Raw genomic sequence first — 22,153 nt, 5'->3', positions numbered from 1 at the left:
TTATATTCATGTTACAGAAAATAAATATCACTATTTTGACCCTCTGATACTTTCCCCCCAAAACAGAAGATTAATACAGAGTAGGGTAAGTAACTGCAAAACTTCATTTTCTAAATGGGAGAAGCAGCAAAATTAATTTTGAAAGCCACTTCTTTCAAGGCTGAAAGCCTTTGTACAAAACTTCATCCTGGAGTGATATTTTCAGCTGTAATATAGGGGTTTGTAATGGAAATGCTGACAGGCCCATAATTATGGCAGCACTAGCGGGCACCACTATAATAGTATATCAGATAGGCATACTAGTTAAATTCAATACAAGGTATCAAAAGATGTTAGTGTCTGTCCTCATTAAAGCAGCACTTAAAATTCCTTTTAACCTCCACGACTCAGACTACTAATTTGATGTTCAGAAGGACATATACACTGGTGCTAATACTTGCAATGAATATATCCCCTTAGTACTTCAAATTGAATCGGTGGATCATCCTAAATATTCAAGGTAATAGAAAGTGCTAAAAATAAATGTTAAGAATAATGAACATTTTATCTTACAGGACAAACTGAAGCCATATAAAGTAATATAAAAATGACACACTAGTTCCTGTGTTCTGTAATGTTTTAAAGCTTCTTTTTATATCCAAATATGCAATTATATATCTGTGACATGGTTATATCTTAAACACTGAGGGGGAAAAAGTTTTCTCACCTCTATTCACTGGCTCTTGTTTGACAGTTGTTGCTAGGTATTAGTATGAAATTCCTGATACCTACAAATTCCATGAGTGCAGAGAATTGAAGGTAAGGACTGAAGGTCCAGGAGGGTAGCTGGTGCAATAATATGTTTGCTGCCTATATGGATTTTAATTTTGTTAATCCCACCAAAAGCATTCAATAAATTGGTAGCATAACACACACAGTAAATTCTATTTCCCTGATGTAGCAATTCAGAAATTTCATCTGAGTTGTGTCCTATAATAATGTTCTGTTTTTCAATAGATGCAGGAATAGTAGCAAGAGGTTCCTCTGAATTATGTCCGGCCATGTACTCTACTATTTCATGATTCCCACAGCCTCATACCTATTTCTGTCCCTGCAATAAAGTGCTGAAAAAACAATAGAGTGAATTTACCTTTCCTGCATCTAGCCAGAAGAATCAATTTCTTGAGCAATGTTCTTCTGAAACAAGCCCTTTTTTTCACGCATAAAAATTTCAATAAAACATATATATTAAAAGTGTGTGTTACAGGCTGTACAAATCTAGGTAGACAGCTCTTATCAGGTGAAGGAAAGAACAAACGTCACATTCCACAGAAGCCTGCCTCGCTGGAAATGGGATTGATGGTGTTTTTGATGACAAGGTAGAGAAAGAAAACATCTCGCTGAACAGAAAGTACTTTCCCATGGAAAGCTGGAATTGTACTATTTTGAGTAATGCCCTATTTAAACACAGGGACACCCTCACTCTGTCACTCACACAAACGTGATTTGCATGTTTTGATGGCTTGCAAATCTGTCTCAGACTACAGTAACGTCTTACAGAAGATGATTCAGAAGATTGTTATATTTGCATATTTTTCCATTACTGACACTGAAGGCTTCCAGGGGCCATCGGTTTCAAGACTACATACAGCCTGTACAGAGAGCCTGATCAGCAAAACGAAAAGGTCCCAACATCTATTGATGTCATTCTTCTTTGAATGCAGAGCATAACTGAGTCTGCCTGAATGTGCCCTTGTGGCCAGGGAATGTTTTAATTTTCTTATAAGGAAAATATTTTTTCTCCTGAAGAGGACAGGTTTTAAGATTTTACATCAACAGAAGACAATGAAATAGTTTATGTTCCCGAACATGGATCCACATGAAGAATTCTTTCATGACTACTATCTCACTTGCTAAAAAAGACAAAGCAGTAAAGTGACAGAAAGGAAAAATATGACAGTGCTTACCAAGCACTGCTGATCTCTCATAGAAATCTACTGACTGGAGAAAAATTCAGTTGGTCTTGTGCCATTTTATGCACATTCGTATCTTTTTTTTTTTTTCTTCTTTCAAATAATCTGTTCCACAACTTCATTAAAAGTCCCTAAGAAACCCTTTGAATTTTCTAGCATAACTTGGCCCTCTAACAGACCAGATTTAAAGAACACAACCACAGTAATCACATGCAAAAATGATTTGTAGTACTTTGTGGGAGAGTAAGACAAAGAGCACTCGCTTGAATCACGAAACCAGGTGTGCTTTTTTTTTTTCCTGGCATTGTGCTATACAAATGGTAATAGGGAGTTCTTCAGCATTCCAGGAACAGAACATAAATATATAACCTGAAAGTACATCTTCCTAATGAAATCTCATGCTCTGTTCAAATGCTGTTCAACTATAATGTTGCTATCAGCATTTGATTATGCACTTTTATTTGCCTTGCCCCTGCTTCCTTCTGAGCAGTATATCCAACCAAGACACCTCCCATGTAAGTGTGTAAAATGGAAATATGGCAGACAAAGTTTTGCAGTGGCATATTTGTTTTTACAAGGCCACAACATTTTGACATCACTATAGTTAGTAGTCCACAGAAACAATACTTCCTTTATGTTTGATCTTCCCTTAGATTTGCTTTTGAGCTTGTCTTCTTATTACAAAAAAAACCATCTTAATTATCATTTTTAACACAGCTGGTAAGAACATGGTTCATTGATCATATTGCAAACTGATTTAATATATTATTACAAACAGAAAACACCTCTATTAAGGTAAATCTTTAATTCAAAATTAATAAGCCTCCAGACATATCCTCGTTTCCCACTTATAGATAAGTTACTAGGTTGCCTTCGACTGTACCTCAAGTCAATGGGTTTGTACAGAGAGTGGTTCAGTTCAGAATTTGTCCACACACAGATCTTCATTCAATCAATTTTCTCTTAGGAACATATTTTTGCATTCTTAAGAGAAGGAAAACTCCCACCGACTTCACTGTGAGTAGAAGGAGGCCTGAGAAGGGCACTACTCTTGCTTATCAGCATACTATAGGAATGCTGTCAATTAATTACACCATATCAACTGCTTGGCTGTAGATAGCGTACATGGTGTGCTTTTCACTTACTGATTTACAGTCAGTGGGAGGAGGATATAGCAACAGAATAGGAACAAATCAAAGTTAAACATGGACACAAATTTCTCTCTGTTTTAACGACTGCCAATTCTGTGTGCATTGGGCATGAACTAGGACTGTGGGGATGAAACAACAGCAGAACAATGTTTGCTACTGGCAATGACAAAGCCTGGATAAACAAAAGAATCATGCCTCATAACACACTACCCTATTAAGTTTAAATGATATGCATCCTACAAGAGCTGGTATCTAAAATAAAGCAAATGTTGTTAATTCATTTCAGAGATAAAACTGACAGAAGAGTGCTCAACTCCAAATGGAAACTAAGGAACATGACATACTGCCAACCAGCACTTGGCAAAACAACTTATAATATAAGATGGAAATACTGTTGCACACCACTAATAAACATTTCTTGCCAGCATAATATTAATAAAAACTCTGTGATACTGTTATCATTGATACATCTTGGATTCTCTTTAAGAATCAGCCCCCAAATAGAAAGTGATTTCAATGAATAAACATTAAAAAAAAATAATGAATCTTCTACAAAGGTTGTGTGCTTGTATGCAGTAAAGCAGGTAGCCATGCTAAAATATATATATATGCTCAGAAATCTAATGGGAACTTTGTCTCTTTGTACTAACAATTAATTCAATACATTGTGTTGACATTAAATTCAGATTACACATTCACCAAGTAGGACAGGAGCTGTATTAATTTGCTTTTCCTTTGCTTTCATTATTTCGACATACTGAACAGAAAACCGTTAGATGGTATGGGGGTGATTTAGGGTACGGAAGCAAAGAAATTAAAACTTTGTGAACAGCACAGCATGGATGAATAAGTATTGAGGGAAAAGTTCACTCTTCAACAAAGAAAAGTCATGTTATCAGTTCTCTGAAAAAGGTCAACAGGTATGTAGACAAAGGGGACCTCGCTGATATGAGCTCATTTGATTTCAAAAGCCTGTTTTTCCAAGGTCACTCCCCAGATGTTCTAAAGAAACTGATTTGCCACAAGATAAGAAAGGTCCTTATTTGGATAAATTATTGCTTAGATGATACAACACAAAAGTAAACTAGACAAATAGTTTTGAATCACTGGAGAGACACCAGTGAAGTCCCAGAGGGATTTGTGCTAGGTTTTAAAGTGCTCAACATGCTCCTTAGCAATGGTAGCATACTCATCCACAACTTATCCAAAAATCCCCAATGAACAATATATAAAAAGAACAAGCAATAACTTGAACCCAACAGCCATGGAAAGCTACATTTTGGTAATTAACCTCCTACAACAAGGATTTAAAAGATGGAGTGGGAGGCATATTATAGAGAGTACAAAGTGGAAAAAAAAAGGAGAGAACACAGAGCAGAGAGGATACAGAGTTACTGTGATCACTTGCAGTATCCTATGCATGGAGAGAAAGTCCTGATGAGATGAAAAGCTGAGTAACACTATCTCCTTCACCCTAAGGGCAATGGACACCTGCAACACCCAGTTAAAGTCCAAACGCACCACTGGGTCACCTCCACTGCATGACTGATGGAAGAATTCAGGGATGAAAATGCAGGCTACACCACGGTGTTCTACAGACAGGAGCCAATTGATCCCCTGTTCACCACCAGCCAGTTCAGATCACGCAGCTGTAATTATTGTTTCTACTTCAGAAAACAGATAAATATACTACTAGGAACACAACACTTAGCTGAAATTAGAGAAACATCTCTAAATTCTACAGAGATGAAACAACACCTACTCGTTTTACCAGTGCATGGATCCTTGGGAATACAGATCAAAAGCCTTCAGTCCTGGGCTAGTTCGTTCTCATTCTTCTACAATGCAATATACACTACAGTGCTATGCTACCTTAAGGTAATAACTAGCTTTTAAAGTTGTTAAGAATCTGCCCAAAAAGGATCCCACACTCAGTACGGCAGAATGGCTTTGTGGCACACCCAAGTCTTAATGTTTTCATGACAGCTACTCCCTAACGTCAACTTCCTCAGCAGCTTTGTTAGACAGATCAACTTAAACATCAATTTTCAGCAAGAACTGATACACAGAAGAGTTTATGTAACTTTTGTGTTTACCAAAAACCACTAAAGACTTAACAGGATCAAAAACAACAACTCTAATTCATCAGTCTTGAGCCTTTCATGATGTCACTATAAATGCGAAGGAATATTTGACATTTGAAGGCTAAAAAAACCCTCTTTAACTAGTATCAATATGCAGGTTTGAGAAATTGTCAAAAATGTTCACTGATGCTTTTTTTTATCTTTTAAGCTTTGATAATGTTTTTCCTCCCCAGTTTTCTAGAATATCATCAGTAGATAGAGTGTACTGATTTCCTCTGGAAAGGACCTCTGGGACCTAATTTTCAGCTAACTTTATATGTCAACTTGCAAAGTTTACTCTGCCTTCAAAATTGTATATGTGTAAACCTGACATATGCTAATAACTTGCACACATCAATCAGCTGCATGATGAACTGCTATGTAGATGAAATGGAGTGAAAGTCCTTTTCCTTTGAAACCTTTGACTTAAAGCTATCAGAAATATAAAAGAAAAATAAGGGTTTGCAAAAATAAAAAGGCCAAAAATGTACCCTAAGTGCACTGTAATTATCTTTACGGCAGTGATAATATGACAAAATATTTAAAGAATGGTAAAGCTTTCATTAATTGGCAAGTCTATTTCTTTTCTTGCATAGCTTTCCTACACTTCTAGTAAAAAGGAAAATGGCTTTAACTGTCACCTGATAGAGCACATGAATTCTGTCTGTTGCTATACAATCTACTTACTGTGCTTAATTACTACTTAAATTCCTTCCTCTGAAAAATGCTATCTCTTTATTTCCTTGTTCTCTTCCCTTTCACTGCATTTTCTTTTAGCTGACAGAATAGGTTAAAATCCTCTTTTGAACCAAGAGATAAGAAGCCAGGGAGTGTTTGCACTGTGCTGCCTAACCTGGAGTTAAGAAGCAACATGCCAGAGAAATGAATACTCCGGGGAGAAAAATGTATCAGGAACCACCTACCAACACTAACATAAGAATTCACACTAGAATTTCACGCAGAGAATTGTGACTGTTAAGAAGAAATATTAAAAGATAACTGTCTAAGAAAAGCACAGAATAACCAGGTATGAACTCGACAAAATGAAACCTGGTAGACACAATGGCAAACCTTTCATATACATCAAGACAAAATTCTGATCTGTAACCGATGAAGGCTTTGCTAAAACAGCATCCTGACTCAAGACTTTTTCTCTAGTACCCACATGGACTAAAGCGATTAGAAATGCTAGTTATGTATTTCCTAGGTCAACAGCATATTTCAGACAAGATTCAAGCAAGGATTCTGTGACTTTCAGACTCCATGCCAGCACCAAAAGAAGGCAGAGGTTCTACATCTACACAAAGACCAGGCTAAGGGGCAGCTGAACAGGGATAACACAGCAAGACAGGTCAAATCCCAAGCTTGATGGTGAACATCCATGTGGATGTACTGATCTAGGACATAAATGATACCAGACAGGATCTACTATTTTGTAATAATTGCAGCATTTTTATTAATATAATTTGGAAAAAAAAATGTTTTGCAAATTCAATTCTTAACTCGCTGTTCTTCTGAAAGGTTTGGATTGGCTACAATGCTGAATTCCTTACCATTGAATACGCATGAATACGTCAAAGACTAATGCTTCAGTGCATACTTACTGTTACATGGAAGTTTGTCAGTGGCCCTAGGGAATGTCCACTTTTCTGTACCACTGAAGTGAATCAGCTGCTACCTATGAGGCAAGCCTTGAAAGCTGAAGTAGCTGTCTAAATTTGCAAGCCTAACTTCCCAATTTGTTACACAGAGAAAGGACCTGCAGACAAAAAGATGTTAAGTATAACGACCTGTGGAAAGGAATGCAGTAGCTAGAAGCTTGTAAAAGGGCTTAAGGACCTCCTTGTAAAGCCTTGAGATGTAAACTTCAGCCTTGTGTATACAGGAAGTGATACTGGTTTAAATAATATTACCATTTCAAGCCAATGTAAACCAGCTTAAAACCAAAGTATGACAAATCATTTTCTGACAAACCACTTTCTGACCCTTTTTTTTTTCTTTTTTTTTTTTTTTTTTCCCCAGCTTTGCTTTACTCATTCGGCAAAATACAAAAGGAAAACTGAGGAAAAACCTTGAACTGAGTTAACGAGAAAAGCTACATATGCATACAACACCTCTTGATAATGAAAATTCATTTTTTTATCGTATAGCTATATTAAAAATTGAAGGACTTGGCTTTTGTTGGATACAAAATTTAAGAGAAAAGATGGAAGTCTGACTACTGCTTCTAAAAAGAGCCCCAAAAGACCTCAACAGGAGACTGCTGTGCAGAACTTACACAAGAATCTCTACTCTGTGCTTTACTGTTGACAGTTACACCAGTCAGTTGCCTTTTGTATGGTTTTAATAAAATGTATTTTTGAAATGCCTTTCAAAATAACCATCCTACCCTGACGAAAGTGTTCTTACTTGGTTACTTAATAGTCTAAAGCATATGACTTTTTGCAGCAAGTAGAGAGTGTGAAACAACACTGCCATTTTGAATTATTTTTCACATTTTAGATTATTTCTGACAGAAGAACCTACAATCATTTTTGTTTTTGTGCCTGAATAGTTTTAGGAGAAAATAGGATGATGCCAATATGTTTCTATTCTTTTACTCTGAAGAATTCCCAAGGCCCAAATTACTGATTTGTCTTAGGCTTACTTTCAAACCACTTTCTCCCCACGGAACTCTGCCACATGCAACATGGATAAGGCTCTCAATGACAACTCCCAAGTTTTCCAACAGCTGCTATCCTTGTACAGACAAACAGTTGATAAAGAAAACATCATTATATAGTTTTAAAGCAACATGTGAGATTAATTATGTGGTTCCTAGGAAGTCATACAGCTCAAGCACTCCATATTGCGATGATAACTAAGAACTCTTAAAGCAAAATTAACTTACTACTTCAATTCCAAAGTATGCAGATGAGAAGTTGCAGAGTAGAGATAAACATTCACACAAGTTACTTATGTACTTCATGCAGTAGTGAAATTAAAGTTTCTACACTTAATTTGATAAAAGTACTATAATAGTTATAACCACAAAATACAGTTATGTGGAATGGCAAATAATTTTTCTTCCAAGTTTGGTCATGACAACATAAAACAAGTACAACGCTTTTGAGCCTTCTCAGTTTCTCCAGTTTCTGCTGCTGTGACAGATGAGAAGGAATCTAGGGCTGACAACAAGAACTAGAGCATCAAAGCTGACCGAACATAGCATAAATCATTAGAATACCCTCAAATGCTCTTATCAGCAAAGAATTTTAAAATATGACAGCAAAAGTTGGCTAATTTCCCCCCCATTATTGAAATATAAAGTGCACTATGTATTTATTATGTAAATATTGTGAAATAAGGGCTGAACTATGGCCTTTGCATATATATTCAACTTTGATGCATTCCAGGCGGATTAGCATACAGGTAGACCACATAGAAACATATTCTGGGCTATGCTGTCTCTAATGTCAATGAAATTCAAGCCAGAACTTGACCAAGTTGAGTCATCAGGGTAAAACAACAGATCAACAAAAGAAGTACAGGTTAGGGAAACCAAATGACAGGAGGAAATGGAGAGAGATGCCAGTGTACAGAAAGAAAAATCTAGCAAGAAAAGACTGTTCTGAAAGATTGTGAAATATATTTAGTGACCAAAACAATTTGCTCTACAACAATGCACAGTATACAAATTAAAAAAAAACATCTTTCCTCTGCAGACAGATCTGTACATGCAGTTACATATTTTGTGGTATGAACTGATACGGAAAAAGGATTTGTTAAGGGACTTAACCTAGATGCAAAACGGAATGGGAATCTTCCCGAGCTTCCTGAGACTTGTTCTGAGCTGGTTCTATTTTAACCTAACAAACACTGAGTTGCTAAAAAAGTGTTTAGATTCCTGTCAAACATTTTTATAAACACTGTTCAAGAACTTAAAGAAGTGCTGGAATAACGCACAAAGGCCCTCTTATGCTCGCCTCAGCTCTCATGTTTGGTTATTTTGGGATATCACAGTTTTTTGTGAGGTAGGGCATTAATTTTCTGTTCCATTTGTAACATCCTTTCAGTTCTTTGAGTTTTCAGGTAAAAGACTTGTATTACATATTTTACCGATTTTATGGGAGTTGACAAAATTTAATCAGAAGCTATTCTTACAGCTTTTGACAGTGAGAGAGATGGTTTGAATAGTTTTGCCTTTGCAGGATGCGTGCTGCCAGCACTAGGAAGGTGGGTGTAAGCTTACAGCAAACTAAGCTGCATTATATTACGGTAGGGAAAACCTCAAAACAGAGGAACAATTCCTATGGTGGACAACAGGGGGAAAAGAAGAGATGGGATGAGGTCAGAAGGCTAATATGAGGAAATCATATGGAAACAGCAGCCACTGCTCCTCAAACACTCTTAAGGAATTCAAGCTTTATTCAGGCTGTGGTTCCCAGAAGAAGGATGAGCTATAGACACCCCCTATAGAGAGCATCTGCTCTTCTTCCCCATAGGAAGATTTGTTTTCTGGAGCCTGCAGTGGAGAAGATTCATTGATTGTCACTGGCATTCCTCAGACTGCCACAGCACAAGTCACTAATGTTATTTACTCCAGTTCTGACCACTAAAGACAAATTGACATGCCTGAAAAAAAATCTTTGTGAAAAGGCAGGATTAGAGGTATCCACATTTAACTGGCATTATGCTTGCTGCACGATTAAATAAAAACATAACCACCTGTTACACTTATTTCTGTGGGAGTATCTATTTTCAATTATAGCATTTACTATCCGCCCTCAAGTATGGCAAGTAACACCATGGTAACATAAACACAGTCGTGGCTGCTTGAGAAAGTTAAATTATAAATAGCAATGTATAGCCCATGCAGTCCTGGAAATAAACTAACTAATCCATAGGCATTTGTTACTATGACATAACATTTCCACTAAAATGTTGTTTGCCTCATCTCAAGCCCACTCAAGATAGATTTAGAAGTTTGGCATCACTTGACTGAGTGAGTTCATGTTCATACAACAAAAGAGCAGAGATAGTGGAGAAAATAAGGAATAGCAAAACAGTGGAAAAAAATGAATAAAAAAATTAATAGCAGGCTTTACTCTGCTTCCACTGAAGTTAATAGAAAGAACTTTCTATCCAAATGTATAACAGAGTCCCTTCAATATAGGAAAACATGTTTTTATACTGAATCACTCCTGGAAAAAAAAAAAAAAAAATTAAAAGCCAAAAAACCCATGGGCTTGGCCGAGCAGCAAACAGTTTACAAATGCAAATAAACTCAGCAACCCTCTCAAATCCTCGAGAGATTTCTGAACTCGGCGCTCTCTTTAGCTTCGGCCTGGGTGCAAAGATCTGCAATAACCCATGGAGTGCTGAGATTTGGGCCCAGGCTCTGTACCCCGAGGGGAGCTGAATTACCAACTGCTGGAGCCTGGAGCTTGCTGTGCAGCTCCTGGTGCCTGGGCCAGCAGGGCAGGAGCAGGAGGCTGCTGTTGTACGCGGCGCCTCGCTGCCAGCTGGCCGCCCGCCTGCTGTGTTGGCCGAGCTGCCTTACTCGGGAGCCTGACCAAGGCCTCAGCACTGGGATATTGAAAGGAGAATTGGAGATGCTAAGAAGTTAGGGTTGAAAGTTGAGGGAGATGATGTTACTTCTAAGTTGCGTGGCATGAGGACAGCGGCCATTTTACTCCGTGTAGGCCCCAAGACATTGTCATAGGTTATACACAAATCCGAGGCCTTAATCTGGCTGTATGAAAATGTCTTTTAGGTTAGGCAAGAATGATAAAAATTTAGATATGTCAGCCTGATTTCTGGTTGAGAACCACAGATTTGAGACACCTACAAGTTTTCCTTCGATTTACAGCTGTTGGTTAAAGTCTACTTTCAATAAGACTGGTATAAAGCTGGAACAGATCAACTGCAGCCAGGGGAATTATTTCAGATTTACAGCATGCAACTAAAACAGAAAAATTCTCAGCATTTCTGTTCTAGAAATGTGCTGTTTTCTCACACACGTTTGGTGAAATCTTGGCCTCTCTGACATCAGGGAGGGATCTCTCAGTGGTATCACTGAGGGCGGAATTCTGCTGAATAGTTTTCCTTACACGCAGAGTGAAGCAAAACAAAAGCTCATCCAGTGATGTAAGGAAGTTTTACATCAAGTCTACACAATAAAAGAAGCAGCCTGGTTACTTAAGGCTTGTATACTTAATCTTGTATATATTTCTTATGTTTCTGTATGTCCTTCATTTGGCTTATGTCAAGTCACTGTACGATTAATTTATTTAATAATTTATTGCTTCAAGGTCAGCTAACTTGCAATTTCAAAGAAAACCTGAAAAAAAAAAAAAAACAACAGATAAATAGCTGCATAAATTTATCAAGCATCTTTCAGAAAATCTCCTAGGACTAAGTAGTACATTCATAGGGTCTACCCAGTAAGACTACTTAAAAAACCCTTCTACGTACAACCAGGAAAAGCACCAGCTTGGCTTGTATAATATTTAAGCTTAATAGTTAGAATAGAATAAAATAGAATTATTATTATTGCCTTTTTCTTTCTGACAAATACAAATGTTTGATCCACAGCATACGTTGGTAGCCTTTCAAGTAACATGGTGACACTAGCACAAAGGGTTATTTTTATATTTTTAAGTAACTTTTATATAAAATGAGAGCAAAAAGCTGAAAACATATTCCACAATTAATTGTGTTTCTGACATCAGTGAATGACTGTTAATCAAGCAATTGAGCAACAGTATGTGTTATACTGGAGTGTCATTATCACATAATTATTTTGTCATGCACTGCAATAACATTTTTACTGAAAAAAAAGTCAAACGTTGTCATTAATTGGGCAGCACATTAAACCTAATATGACATTTAGTGTGATGAAATGGAAAATAAAGCATACTCAGCATGCTCACAGAAAACAATTCCCACAGAGCCTACGTATTCCTTAATCACTTAGGCAAGACTAATCTTAGAACAAACACGTAGAAGCTCCTAAATAGCAACCATGAATTTTCTGGTGAGCATACGAACAATTTTTTCATAAACCCAACCTACAAACATTTATGCATGTGACTCAGGACATGACTCTTTTTGCTCTAAATTAAGTATTTGCACAAGTATACGCAAAAGCTAAGCGTGTGCACTGTAAAGCCAGCATTAGAACCATACAAATACAATACTAACAGAATCCAAAACTGCTTCAGCATTTTCTGACCACAAAGAGGAAAAAGATGGGAGATAGAGAAATTTTTTCCAAGAAAAGCCATTAAAATGTCATTCCTACAATTCAGCACTCTGCATTATACGTTACAAAAACAAAAATAGTATTTTAATACCTATCCAAGGATTCAAAATTGGCTGATCACTTATAACCAAAATTGGGAATAGAAGATGAACTGAGAAGGAGATAAACAAGACTAAGGCTAGACTAAAAGCATTATATATAAAAGCAAGTTAAGTTCATGTCTAGTTTCTCCCACCTACAGACTATAAATCCATCAGCAAAGCCAACATGAAATCTAAATTACCTCTACTTCACTGCTTTTTAAACCTAGTCAGCAATCCTTGGGAGCACTTTTCTCCTTATTTTCTGGACAAATGCAGACTTTGCACAGTATGTCTATGCAAAGTTAGTAAGACTTCACTTCACTATGAGGGTTGTCATAGCAAATTTGTGTGAAATGCCATTTTGCTTCATTTTGGGATCAAGGCATCAAGTGCTACAAAATAAACTGCTGGTCATGACAGATGCTCTATGAACCAAAGAAGAAAAGGATGAAATATATGAAAAAATTATTTTTAAAAATGTAAGTAATAAAGAAGTTTTCTGTGAGCAAGGATACATAGAGTTATCTGTCACCCACAGTTATTGAGTATATTTCGAGATAGATCGTGTATTATCTACCTCCATCCTTACAGTATTTAATGGTTGCTTGTGTGTTAGACATTCAGGATGGAAAGCCTGCATACATTTCAGCATCTGTACTGAGTCGGTTCTGTGAGGACAGCCTGGGGAACATACTTGTCAGTCTACTAGGCACAAAGCAGAATACTGTGAATGAATCATCCTTATATGCTATGGGTTTTTTGTTACCTGACTAGGCAGTCTTTCGTTCAAAGGAACATGATCTCTAGCAGATTTAAACAATACGAATGCCTACCAGATAAAAACTGAATACTCACAAAGGAAAATAGATTTTTTAACCTTTCCTGCTTATTACAGCAATCTTTTTCTTCCTATAATCTAAAAAATTGTAAGGGCTATTAATCTCCTAACATTTTTAACATGTGCACTCAGTCAAAAAGCACATGCAGATTGGTATAACCATGATTTCTAAACTGACATTTAGATAGATGAGGAAGTTAAACATGCTGGACTAAGGGAAGATGTATTTGACATACCAGAGTTATCAAACTTCAAGGTGCTAATACAAGTATCTATGTTCATTATTAGGTACACAAACAAAAGTGGCCTCAAAAGTGCTGATGCTTTACAGTTCGCATCAACTCTTACAAGAACTCCGTGCCCTAAGCAACTGCAAGTTCATCCCAGAAAATAAATAATAACAAAAAAACAGAAAGCACTAAGTTTTAAAAGCCAGTATTGACATTCTGTGTCTTTCTCTCCCTGCTCCTTAGTTTCCAAATCTACATTATGGTTCAAAGACAAACATGGTTCATGGAAGTTCTTGATAACATCACAGTGCTTTAGCTAGAAAATGTCAAAAAGAAAACAGAAAACACTATCGAGCTGCATTTTCTTTTAAGAGAAATGCAAAACTTGGCCCTATACTTTGCCAACGAAGCCACCAAATCAAACATGCAGCATTATTTGAGATATATATATATATATATATACACACACACACACACCCCGTGGAGAAAACAAGTGTTGACAGGGAGAGACAGAGATAGCAACAGAGATGAAGAGAGATGTACGTCAGAGTTTGGAGTTCCTTGAGGAATATGTTATCCTTTCCACTGAAGGAGTTTTTAATGATTTACACTGAAACCTTAAGAACAAAGGTTTTCTTGTTTCTTTCACAGAGTTGTACTGCAATGTGCAAATGTGAGTGAAGGAGAAAACTTGTTATTTTCGGTCTCCTATTTTGCAGCTGAGCTCAGTGCAGATTTGACACCTGCCCTGCCCTGCTCTCAAAGCTCTAAAGGCGACTACAGCTGGAACAGGAAGGCCAAGCGAAAGCAAGGTACTTGTTTTGTCCCACATCAAAACACAATTCTCACTTTCAACTGTTCATTCTTGCAGCTCATCTGTGTCAAAAGAAAATGAAATAGCTGGTCTTGTTTGGTACTGGAAGCTCACTACTGATGCCTTCTTCTTCCTGTATCATCTGTTATGCTGTTGGGATGATCCTCTCCAGCCCCTAAGTTTTTGGGTCAGTTTAAGGTCACACAAAGGCCTGGTGATGCGAGGAGCTGTGGCTGCGCCCAAAGTCCAGAGTGCATCTGTTTCCTGGAGAGAGCCTTACCAAGGATTTCTTCTGAAAAGTGGGAAGATGTTCATAGTGGCGTTGAGAGCTTTTCTAGATCAATCATTAACCCTACTCCTCAGACAAATGTACTGGTGCACCCCCAGTATTAATCGTGAATAGAAGGTAAAAAATCTGGTGTTCCTGTAAGGCACATCCAGAACGAATGATTAACTAGAGTAGAAAGTCCGTTGCTTCTCATAGCACTTTGATTATCTTTTAAAGGAATCAGTGTAAGACTATAGATGTATTCTAGCTGTTTATAGTTTAAATTAGAATGAAATTGCACAATAAGCCTTGATTTCTGCTGGACAGCATTAGCTCAAAATTGCCAGATTAACCTTCTAGGCAGAGGCCATGGTCACGTCATGGTCCAACTATTTGATTTACAAGTAATTAAAAGTGAACCAAGCTTGAAAAGCTGCTTCACCTCATGCTTGTTCATAGTCCTCTTCCTTACTGTCAACATACTGATTTTTCAGATGTTCCATACATTTGCATATTCCTGAAAACATGTTCCTTGGTTATAGCAGGAAAATAATTTAAAAAAAATGCATGATTGACCAATATTTAATCTGTCTGTATTAACTACAGGGTGAGTATACGTAGTTTTCCTGCAGTAGATAATTAGTTTGAGAAAATGTTTTACACTTTATACTGTACTTAGGGTTTTTCTATTATACATACACATAGTTACGTCCAAATATCGTAACACCTGCAACTCTCAGGGCATAAAAATGCTTTCTCAAATGTTTTCATTGAGCTGTAAATCTCATTCAAAGCATGCTCTAACAAGTACCATTTGTGCACAAAGCAGTAGACTATGAAATGTCTCAAAGAAGAAACGTACACAAGATTGAGAGAATACAGAGTGTTTACACACGTGTTGCTGAAATAATTTTATGTAAATAATCCACACTGGTGAATTCATAATGCTTGAAATTTTGAAACGAGCTAAAACAGTGGATATGTTTGTTAAAGGAGTGATCACAACACCTCTAAGGCCAGAATTTGTTAATGTTGAAAGGCTTTTTGTTGTAAATCATGATGTACATTTAAGAACCCTTTGCAGGTCTCTGCTTGTTTGTATTTATGACAATACAGCTGTTCCTGCATAGCTCACTCAGGCAGCGCTCCCCCACAGATCAGCCTTAGCTTTTATTTAAAGCATAGAATGGGAGCAATTCCACCAGCTTCAGCAGAGATAATCTTGGTTGAGATAAAGAACAAAGGAAAGAAGAACCTTTCTGGGTGTTTTTGTTTGTTTGTTTTGATCTTAGTTTAGATACTAGCCATACATACATAGCGCTGAACTAAAAGAAACGTTGACAGTCATCTCCATTACCAAGAAAAAAACCAACCTTATCACTACCATTTATTTTATATTCAGCTTTGAAATACATGCAAGCTAGCTTTGCATCTTTATTAGCATTTTACAGCAGTAACAACTCCATTTTCAACAGGATCCAGCAAAAATGGCTTTCCACCTACTCCTCTAAAGAATATCACTTTCCACACAAATCATCAACTTCACTGTACTTCATCTCTTCTAAAATAAAAGTTCAGTAAGATGCTAACCTCTCAGATTTGTTCTACATTTTCACAGAAAAGTAGCTCTAAAGCACAAAAAAACCCCACCCCACATATAATCCTTCCCGTGAAGAAAAATATGATGGAACTACGATTTGCAATGAGACATGAGACTGAGAATTTTTTGGCATCTCAGCTCTTTTCAATTGCTTGGCGCTCTCTTCACTTGCTCAAGAATGTGTTTTCAACAGATGATACTTTAGAAAAACACAATGTAGCCTATTATAAGATTCTCTCGTATGATGGAGCTATTTGTAAGAATGAACTAATAAATGAAAATGTAAGAAGAAAAATAATCAAGAGGCAGGCTCGTTTTATTAATTGCAGCTGGGCTGAAGATTGCAACATATCCTAAGCAATTAGTGCAATAGATTTTACTTGCTTTATGTATGATGAAAATACATAATACATACTTGCATTATGTATTTATGAAAATGAATGTCTTTTTGTAATTTATGAGGTCTCAGTTTTAACAAAAAGGACTGAATTTGCACTCGTGCCTCCCAGAAGTACCACAAATGAGGTACAGAGTGACTTCTAATTGGCAGTCTTATTGGTTTATTCAAGCAACAGCTATATTCTGACCTAATTTGCAAAATTCTTCCAGCAGTTGTTATTATTTTGCTTAGAAGTTAACATGACATTTCCTTTCTCAAATTATTTCACGGCTAATTGGGCAGCTTGTAACAATATATATATATATACGTAACAGCCCTAAAGAACTGTCAATAAAAGTACAGTTTAATGAGTATTCCTCAGCCTTGATTAAGTACAATAGCGTGGTGCCACAGCATCTCAGCAAGCGCTCTTGAAGCAACCTGCCTTTGGTGCTCATGGATGAGGAACAAAGACAAAATCATAGATTCTAAGATGCACCGCTGCCTCCTGTATCCTAGCATAAAATACACAGGAAGAGTTAAGTCAGCGATCAACATTTCTTTGGAAATATTTTATTGTCAAGAAAGCACTTGACATCCAAGCTGACAGGTAAACAAACAAGGTTTCCATTAATATTTGAGCATCTTATCTAATAGGGGAATCAATGAAAGAATGCCCCAAGCAGCCTCTGCAGCAGCTAAGGAAAACCAGCTGTACAGAAATTCCTGTCTACATGATCTGATTATTTGCACAGAAATGGCACAGGAAACCACTCCAGTTTTGGTGACAATATAATGCTACCAACTAAAGAAGGAATACCTATTTATATCTATATAAATAGGTATCTATCTATATCTATATAGGTACCTATCTATATCTCTATCTATTTATGGATAACCAGTAAGTCAGTGCTAAAAAAGAAAGCTGTTCGAAGAAGTGCTTTTGAATGCATGTGTAAGGCGCACAGGCCAAAAACCAGAATTTTCACAGCAGAAAAAACAGAGTTGTAAAGCCCAAGTAAGGAAGTCAGCACAAGGAGGGAAGCCAAGCAGCTGTGTAAGTAACAACTGCATTTTTCACATACCTGTTGAAACCTATAACCTCAAGAATACTTAGGTGCTTGACTCCCGCTACAAGCTAGGCACCTAGGTGCCACTGCAGATCAGAGCCTAACGTGCCAAACCTGTGAGAAAAAGCATAACCTTCATTTCCACCAAATCTCACTTAATTTCAGAGTGACTTAGTACCTTGCAGAAGACAGTTTGGGCCTCTCAGAACCAAAATGGCTTCTGAAGGGCAAGCACTGCCCCTATGCTCTCCTGAGGACTGCATAATGCTTCACCTGCACAGTCCCAAAAATATACATTATTGGCAGTCAGTATGAAACTAGAGGTCAAATAAGGTAACACCTTCAGAGACTGTAGAAGACGTCACAAAAATGCACCACTGTGAGAAATACATTGCAGGACAGTTTTAGGACATAAATAATACCAAAAAAAGTCTGACAATTTTAAAGTTTTGTCAGTTTTACAATTAATAATGAAATTCATGCTAAATACCAGACACATCCTAGGTCCATCAAAGTCATCTCAGCTGCAGCTCTTAGATTAGATGGATGATTCAACATAAAGGAACCTACAAGATACATGAGCATCTTTACTAATTCTGTAAACGTTCTCGAGAATGAGACTTCCAACACCTTCTGCCTCACTGCACATCAGCCATTCCTGTGTAGGGAGATTTTCCACCATTTCTCTATCTAGAAATCTTATTTAACAAGATTTTTTCAGAATACATCTGTTCCCTTCTGATGACATAATTAAATGCTATTAACTAAGTGTGGTAGCCTGAGGGCATCGGGAACTGGCTTGGATAAAGTACTGCCTATACTACACCAAAACCAAGTAAAACTCTGTATTGAACAAACACCACCCAGCATCACATTGTGTTTTATAACTGGGTTGGACAAATGCTTGAATTCAGAACATTGCCTATTTACCCACATGTAAGTGGTGCTTTTGGGTCTTGCTCCCAGAAGAAGCACAAGCAGGTTGACCCCTGTTTGAGATTGAAACTCTGTATTTTAATAAGCTGTTCATTTGCCCCATCTGAAGACAGGGACAGACAGAGGGTCCGAACAACTGCTGCGCAGCACCAGCGAGGAGCCCTCTTTTTACACACTGCAAGGAGGAAAACCACACCGCGCAGCAACACCCTTGCTCGTGGGCATTTAAACAAAACCCACGAGCTAGTTTGCAAAATGAATGTATTTGGGTATAAATACGGGGGGCAGAGGACTGTGCACCCCTGCTAACCACCACCACCCCCCGCCCCAGCCAGCGCAGCTTTCCCGCGCCCGCGCGAAGCAGCGCGAGGGGCGTGGCCAGCACCGAGGGGGCGGGGCCACAGCAGAGGGGGCGGGGCCAGGGCGCCCCCTGGCGGCGGCGCGCTCGGGGGGCTCCGGGAGCGCGGCGCTGCCCCGCCAAGAGCCTGCCCTCGGGGGCCGCTGCCCGGCACCATGTCGGCGACAGGCGACAGAGCACGGAGGGGCCTTTCGCTGCCTGTTGAGCCCACGGGCCCGCTGTCTGTGGGCACAAGCGAGTAGGCGGCACGGGCATCGCGGGGGGGTGCTGCTGTCCTAAGGCAGCAAGCTGGCAGGTCACACGCCTAACCCCAAAACGTGGGCGTTAGGATGGGGACAAGAAGTGGTTTGACTTTCAGTTGTTTCTTGACACGACAAAAAAAGTTTGACTAGGAAATTACCGCTAGCTAGCCTACCTGTGCCAGAGTTTCAGGCCAGTCCCATCTGCGAGGATATTTTAAGCAAAGGTGAAGATATTTTTAGAATCTGGGTTTCGGACAAACGCTTTACGAGGCACGGGATTTCAGCACGAAGTGTTCCCTTGCCAATATGCTTCAGGTCCTTCTTAAAGGTCTGGTTGCAAGATCGTTCTAACACCTGGGCGCCACAAGGCTTTCGATACGCTTCACTTACCTTCGTTCCTGCGGGATTCCTTTATTTTGCAATAACAACACGCCTCTCCCGCCAATCCTACCACCAAGTTTGTTACGCGAAGGAAAACCGCTCGGTAAAACAGACACGACCTCAACTTGCCTTGGAAGAGCAAAGCCTGGGTGGGTGAGAGCCTGGCCGCCAGCAGCGGCGGAGCTTACCTCCTCAACTGTCAGAGGCATGCAGATCCGGTACTCCTTCATGAGCATATTCCTGCTGCCTCGGTGCGCACCGGCAAACTGGGAGAAAAGTGGTTATTTCTGCACGATGATCACGCCAAAAAAAAAATAAAAAGAAAAATAAAATAAAAATAATCAAGCCTCTTTTCTCTGGGCAGCGTGTCCGCAGGAGAGTAAGGCGACCATCCAGGAGGGCTGACCGGGCGAGGAGCAAAAGCGACAGAAGCAAAGCCGACAGGAGCGCTCCTCTCTCGCAGCCCTTCCTCCTTCAGGCTGCGATCATGTGAATTTCCCACACGCACGCAGGGCTGTGTACAAAGAACCCCAACCCCGGGCGCCGCCGCACACTCAGAGCCATCCGTCGGAAGCGTGCGAGAGCGGCAGCCCCTGGCGGCTCCGCCAACACCCGCCCGGGGCTCCGAAAAGCCCGGAGGAGCCCCCAAAAGGCGGCGGGGAGGCTGCGGTGCCAGACAAAGGCTCTTTCTAGCGCTTCCGAAGGCGGCTCCCCGCTGCTCACCGCTGGGCCGAGGGAAAGGGGGGAGGATGCTGGAAGGGGGAGGCGGTGCGGTGCGAGCCGATGCGAGCCGGAGGCGAGGAGCGGCCGGGGCTGGGGCTGGGGCTGGAGCCGGGGGCACGGAGCGGCTGCAGCGGCGGCCCCGGCGGGGCTGACATCACGGCGAGGCAGGAAGGAGGGCGGGGGGACCGGGGGGAGTGAGGAGGAGGAGGGGGGGGACCGGGGGAGGACAGGGGAGGACCCGGGGAGAACCGTGGGGGGGAGTCCGGGGAGAATCGGGGGGGTCCGGGGAGAACCGGAGGGGGAGAAGCGGGGGGGACTGGGGAGAACCGGGGGGGACCAGGGGGGAACTTGGGGGGCTCCGGGCAGCAGCAGCCTCTCAGGAGGCTTTAAACAACCCGGAGGGGCCAGGCTGCACCCCGCGGGGGTCTCTCCGAGGTGCCCCCTTTGGGGTGCTCAGTGGCACCCCGCAGAGCCGCAGCCCCCCCCCCCCCGGTACGAGGACATCTCCGGCTGCAGGGCACGGCCAGAGTCGAGCGCAGGATGTGGAGGCCTCACCCATTTCCCCTCTGGTCAGCGCCTCGCTGTCGGCCGGCGGATTTTGCAACGCAAATAAAAGTGGGTTTCGTGTCGGCTGCTGGCTTTCAAATGCCATGCACGGAGTTCGGCGAAAAACCACCTCCTTCCTCGCTGAGGAGCAACGCCAGGGCCATCGGGGGGTCCTTTCCTTCCCTTTCCTAGTTTGTTGGTTACATCTTTTATTTTAGGTGCTTGCTTTTCATTGTATTTCTCCAAAAGAAATATAAGCATTATTGCACTTCAGCCTGATAGGCACACAAACCGAACTCTGAAACTAGCAAAGAAACCTGAACTCTTACATAACTGCGTGGAAATCATAAAACATTTGTATCGCTGCTTCTCCTGTAAGCAAATGGCTATAGAGCACGTATTGCACAGCAGCGCTGTGACTGCAACATTAAAACATAAAGTGCTGTATAGATAATGGTAAAAGACACCAACATTGAGAACTCCATTATTTGCAAAGATAGAAGTGATGAAATACCATATTTGGGGCAGTTAAACATGAATTTGGGTCTACAATGAAATGTGTTTCATAACAAGAAAGAGCAAAACCCCTCATTGGTTCCAAATGTACATTTCAAAGCGATGTACAGAGTTTTTAGCCCAGAGAGGACACAGTGCCATCTCCTGGAGCTAACAATATCGCTTTTCCGTTCCATCCCATTAACGGCGCAGTATTTCACACACCCTGACTTTCTGGTGAAGTACAAACACCTACACAAAGAGAAAATCTGGGAGCTCTGCTAATAGCCTGGATTTTCAACTGAGGTATGAACAATGCAGTTAATGAGTCTTCTATTTCAAATCTGACAACAGCCATTTATATATATCCACCCTGTAGCTATAATTCATGGTGTTGGCAGTAATATTCATGAAACATCTATGAAAAATAGCCTAAACAAGGCAGTAACTGCAATATTACCTACAAATGAGAGAAATCCAAATTCAGATCCAAAATAATTACTGCAATTTTAAGTGATTTGTTACTGGTTACATTAACTGGGGAAAAAAAAATCACCTGGATTTCTGCTGAAAAACAGTGTAAAAATTTGAACTGCTTCGCATAGCACCTTGATGCTACTCAATCTCTAAATAAAATGGAAATGAAAATTATTTTCCATACCCACTGCAAAACATTCTTAAATCACCCCAGACTTACTGCCACAAACACAGCTTGTTC

The 22,153-nt window shown here is 39.8% G+C and overlaps 1 protein-coding gene across 2 annotated transcripts in view; it reads right to left on the bottom strand.

Moving 5' to 3' along the window:
* Window positions 1-20,295, bottom strand: part of PITPNC1 (phosphatidylinositol transfer protein cytoplasmic 1) — an 88,279-nt gene extending 67,984 nt beyond the window's left edge. Inside the window, exon 1 of one of the 2 annotated variants that reach the window (XM_084298752.1) lies at window positions 19,860-20,295. In XM_084298752.1, coding sequence (XP_084154878.1) covers window positions 19,860-19,907 — 48 coding nt within the window. In that variant the 5' untranslated portion in view covers window positions 19,908-20,295. The remainder of the gene's footprint in view (window positions 1-19,859) is intronic. The other variant, XM_084298751.1, reaches the window with a different exon arrangement.
* Window positions 20,296-22,153: the final 1,858 nt, after the last annotated feature.

This window comes from Netta rufina, assembly GCF_964035555.1.
Source record: "Netta rufina genome assembly, chromosome: 19".
Lineage (NCBI taxonomy): Eukaryota > Metazoa > Chordata > Aves > Anseriformes > Anatidae > Netta > Netta rufina.
This window is presented reverse-complemented; position numbering and strand designations above follow the sequence as displayed.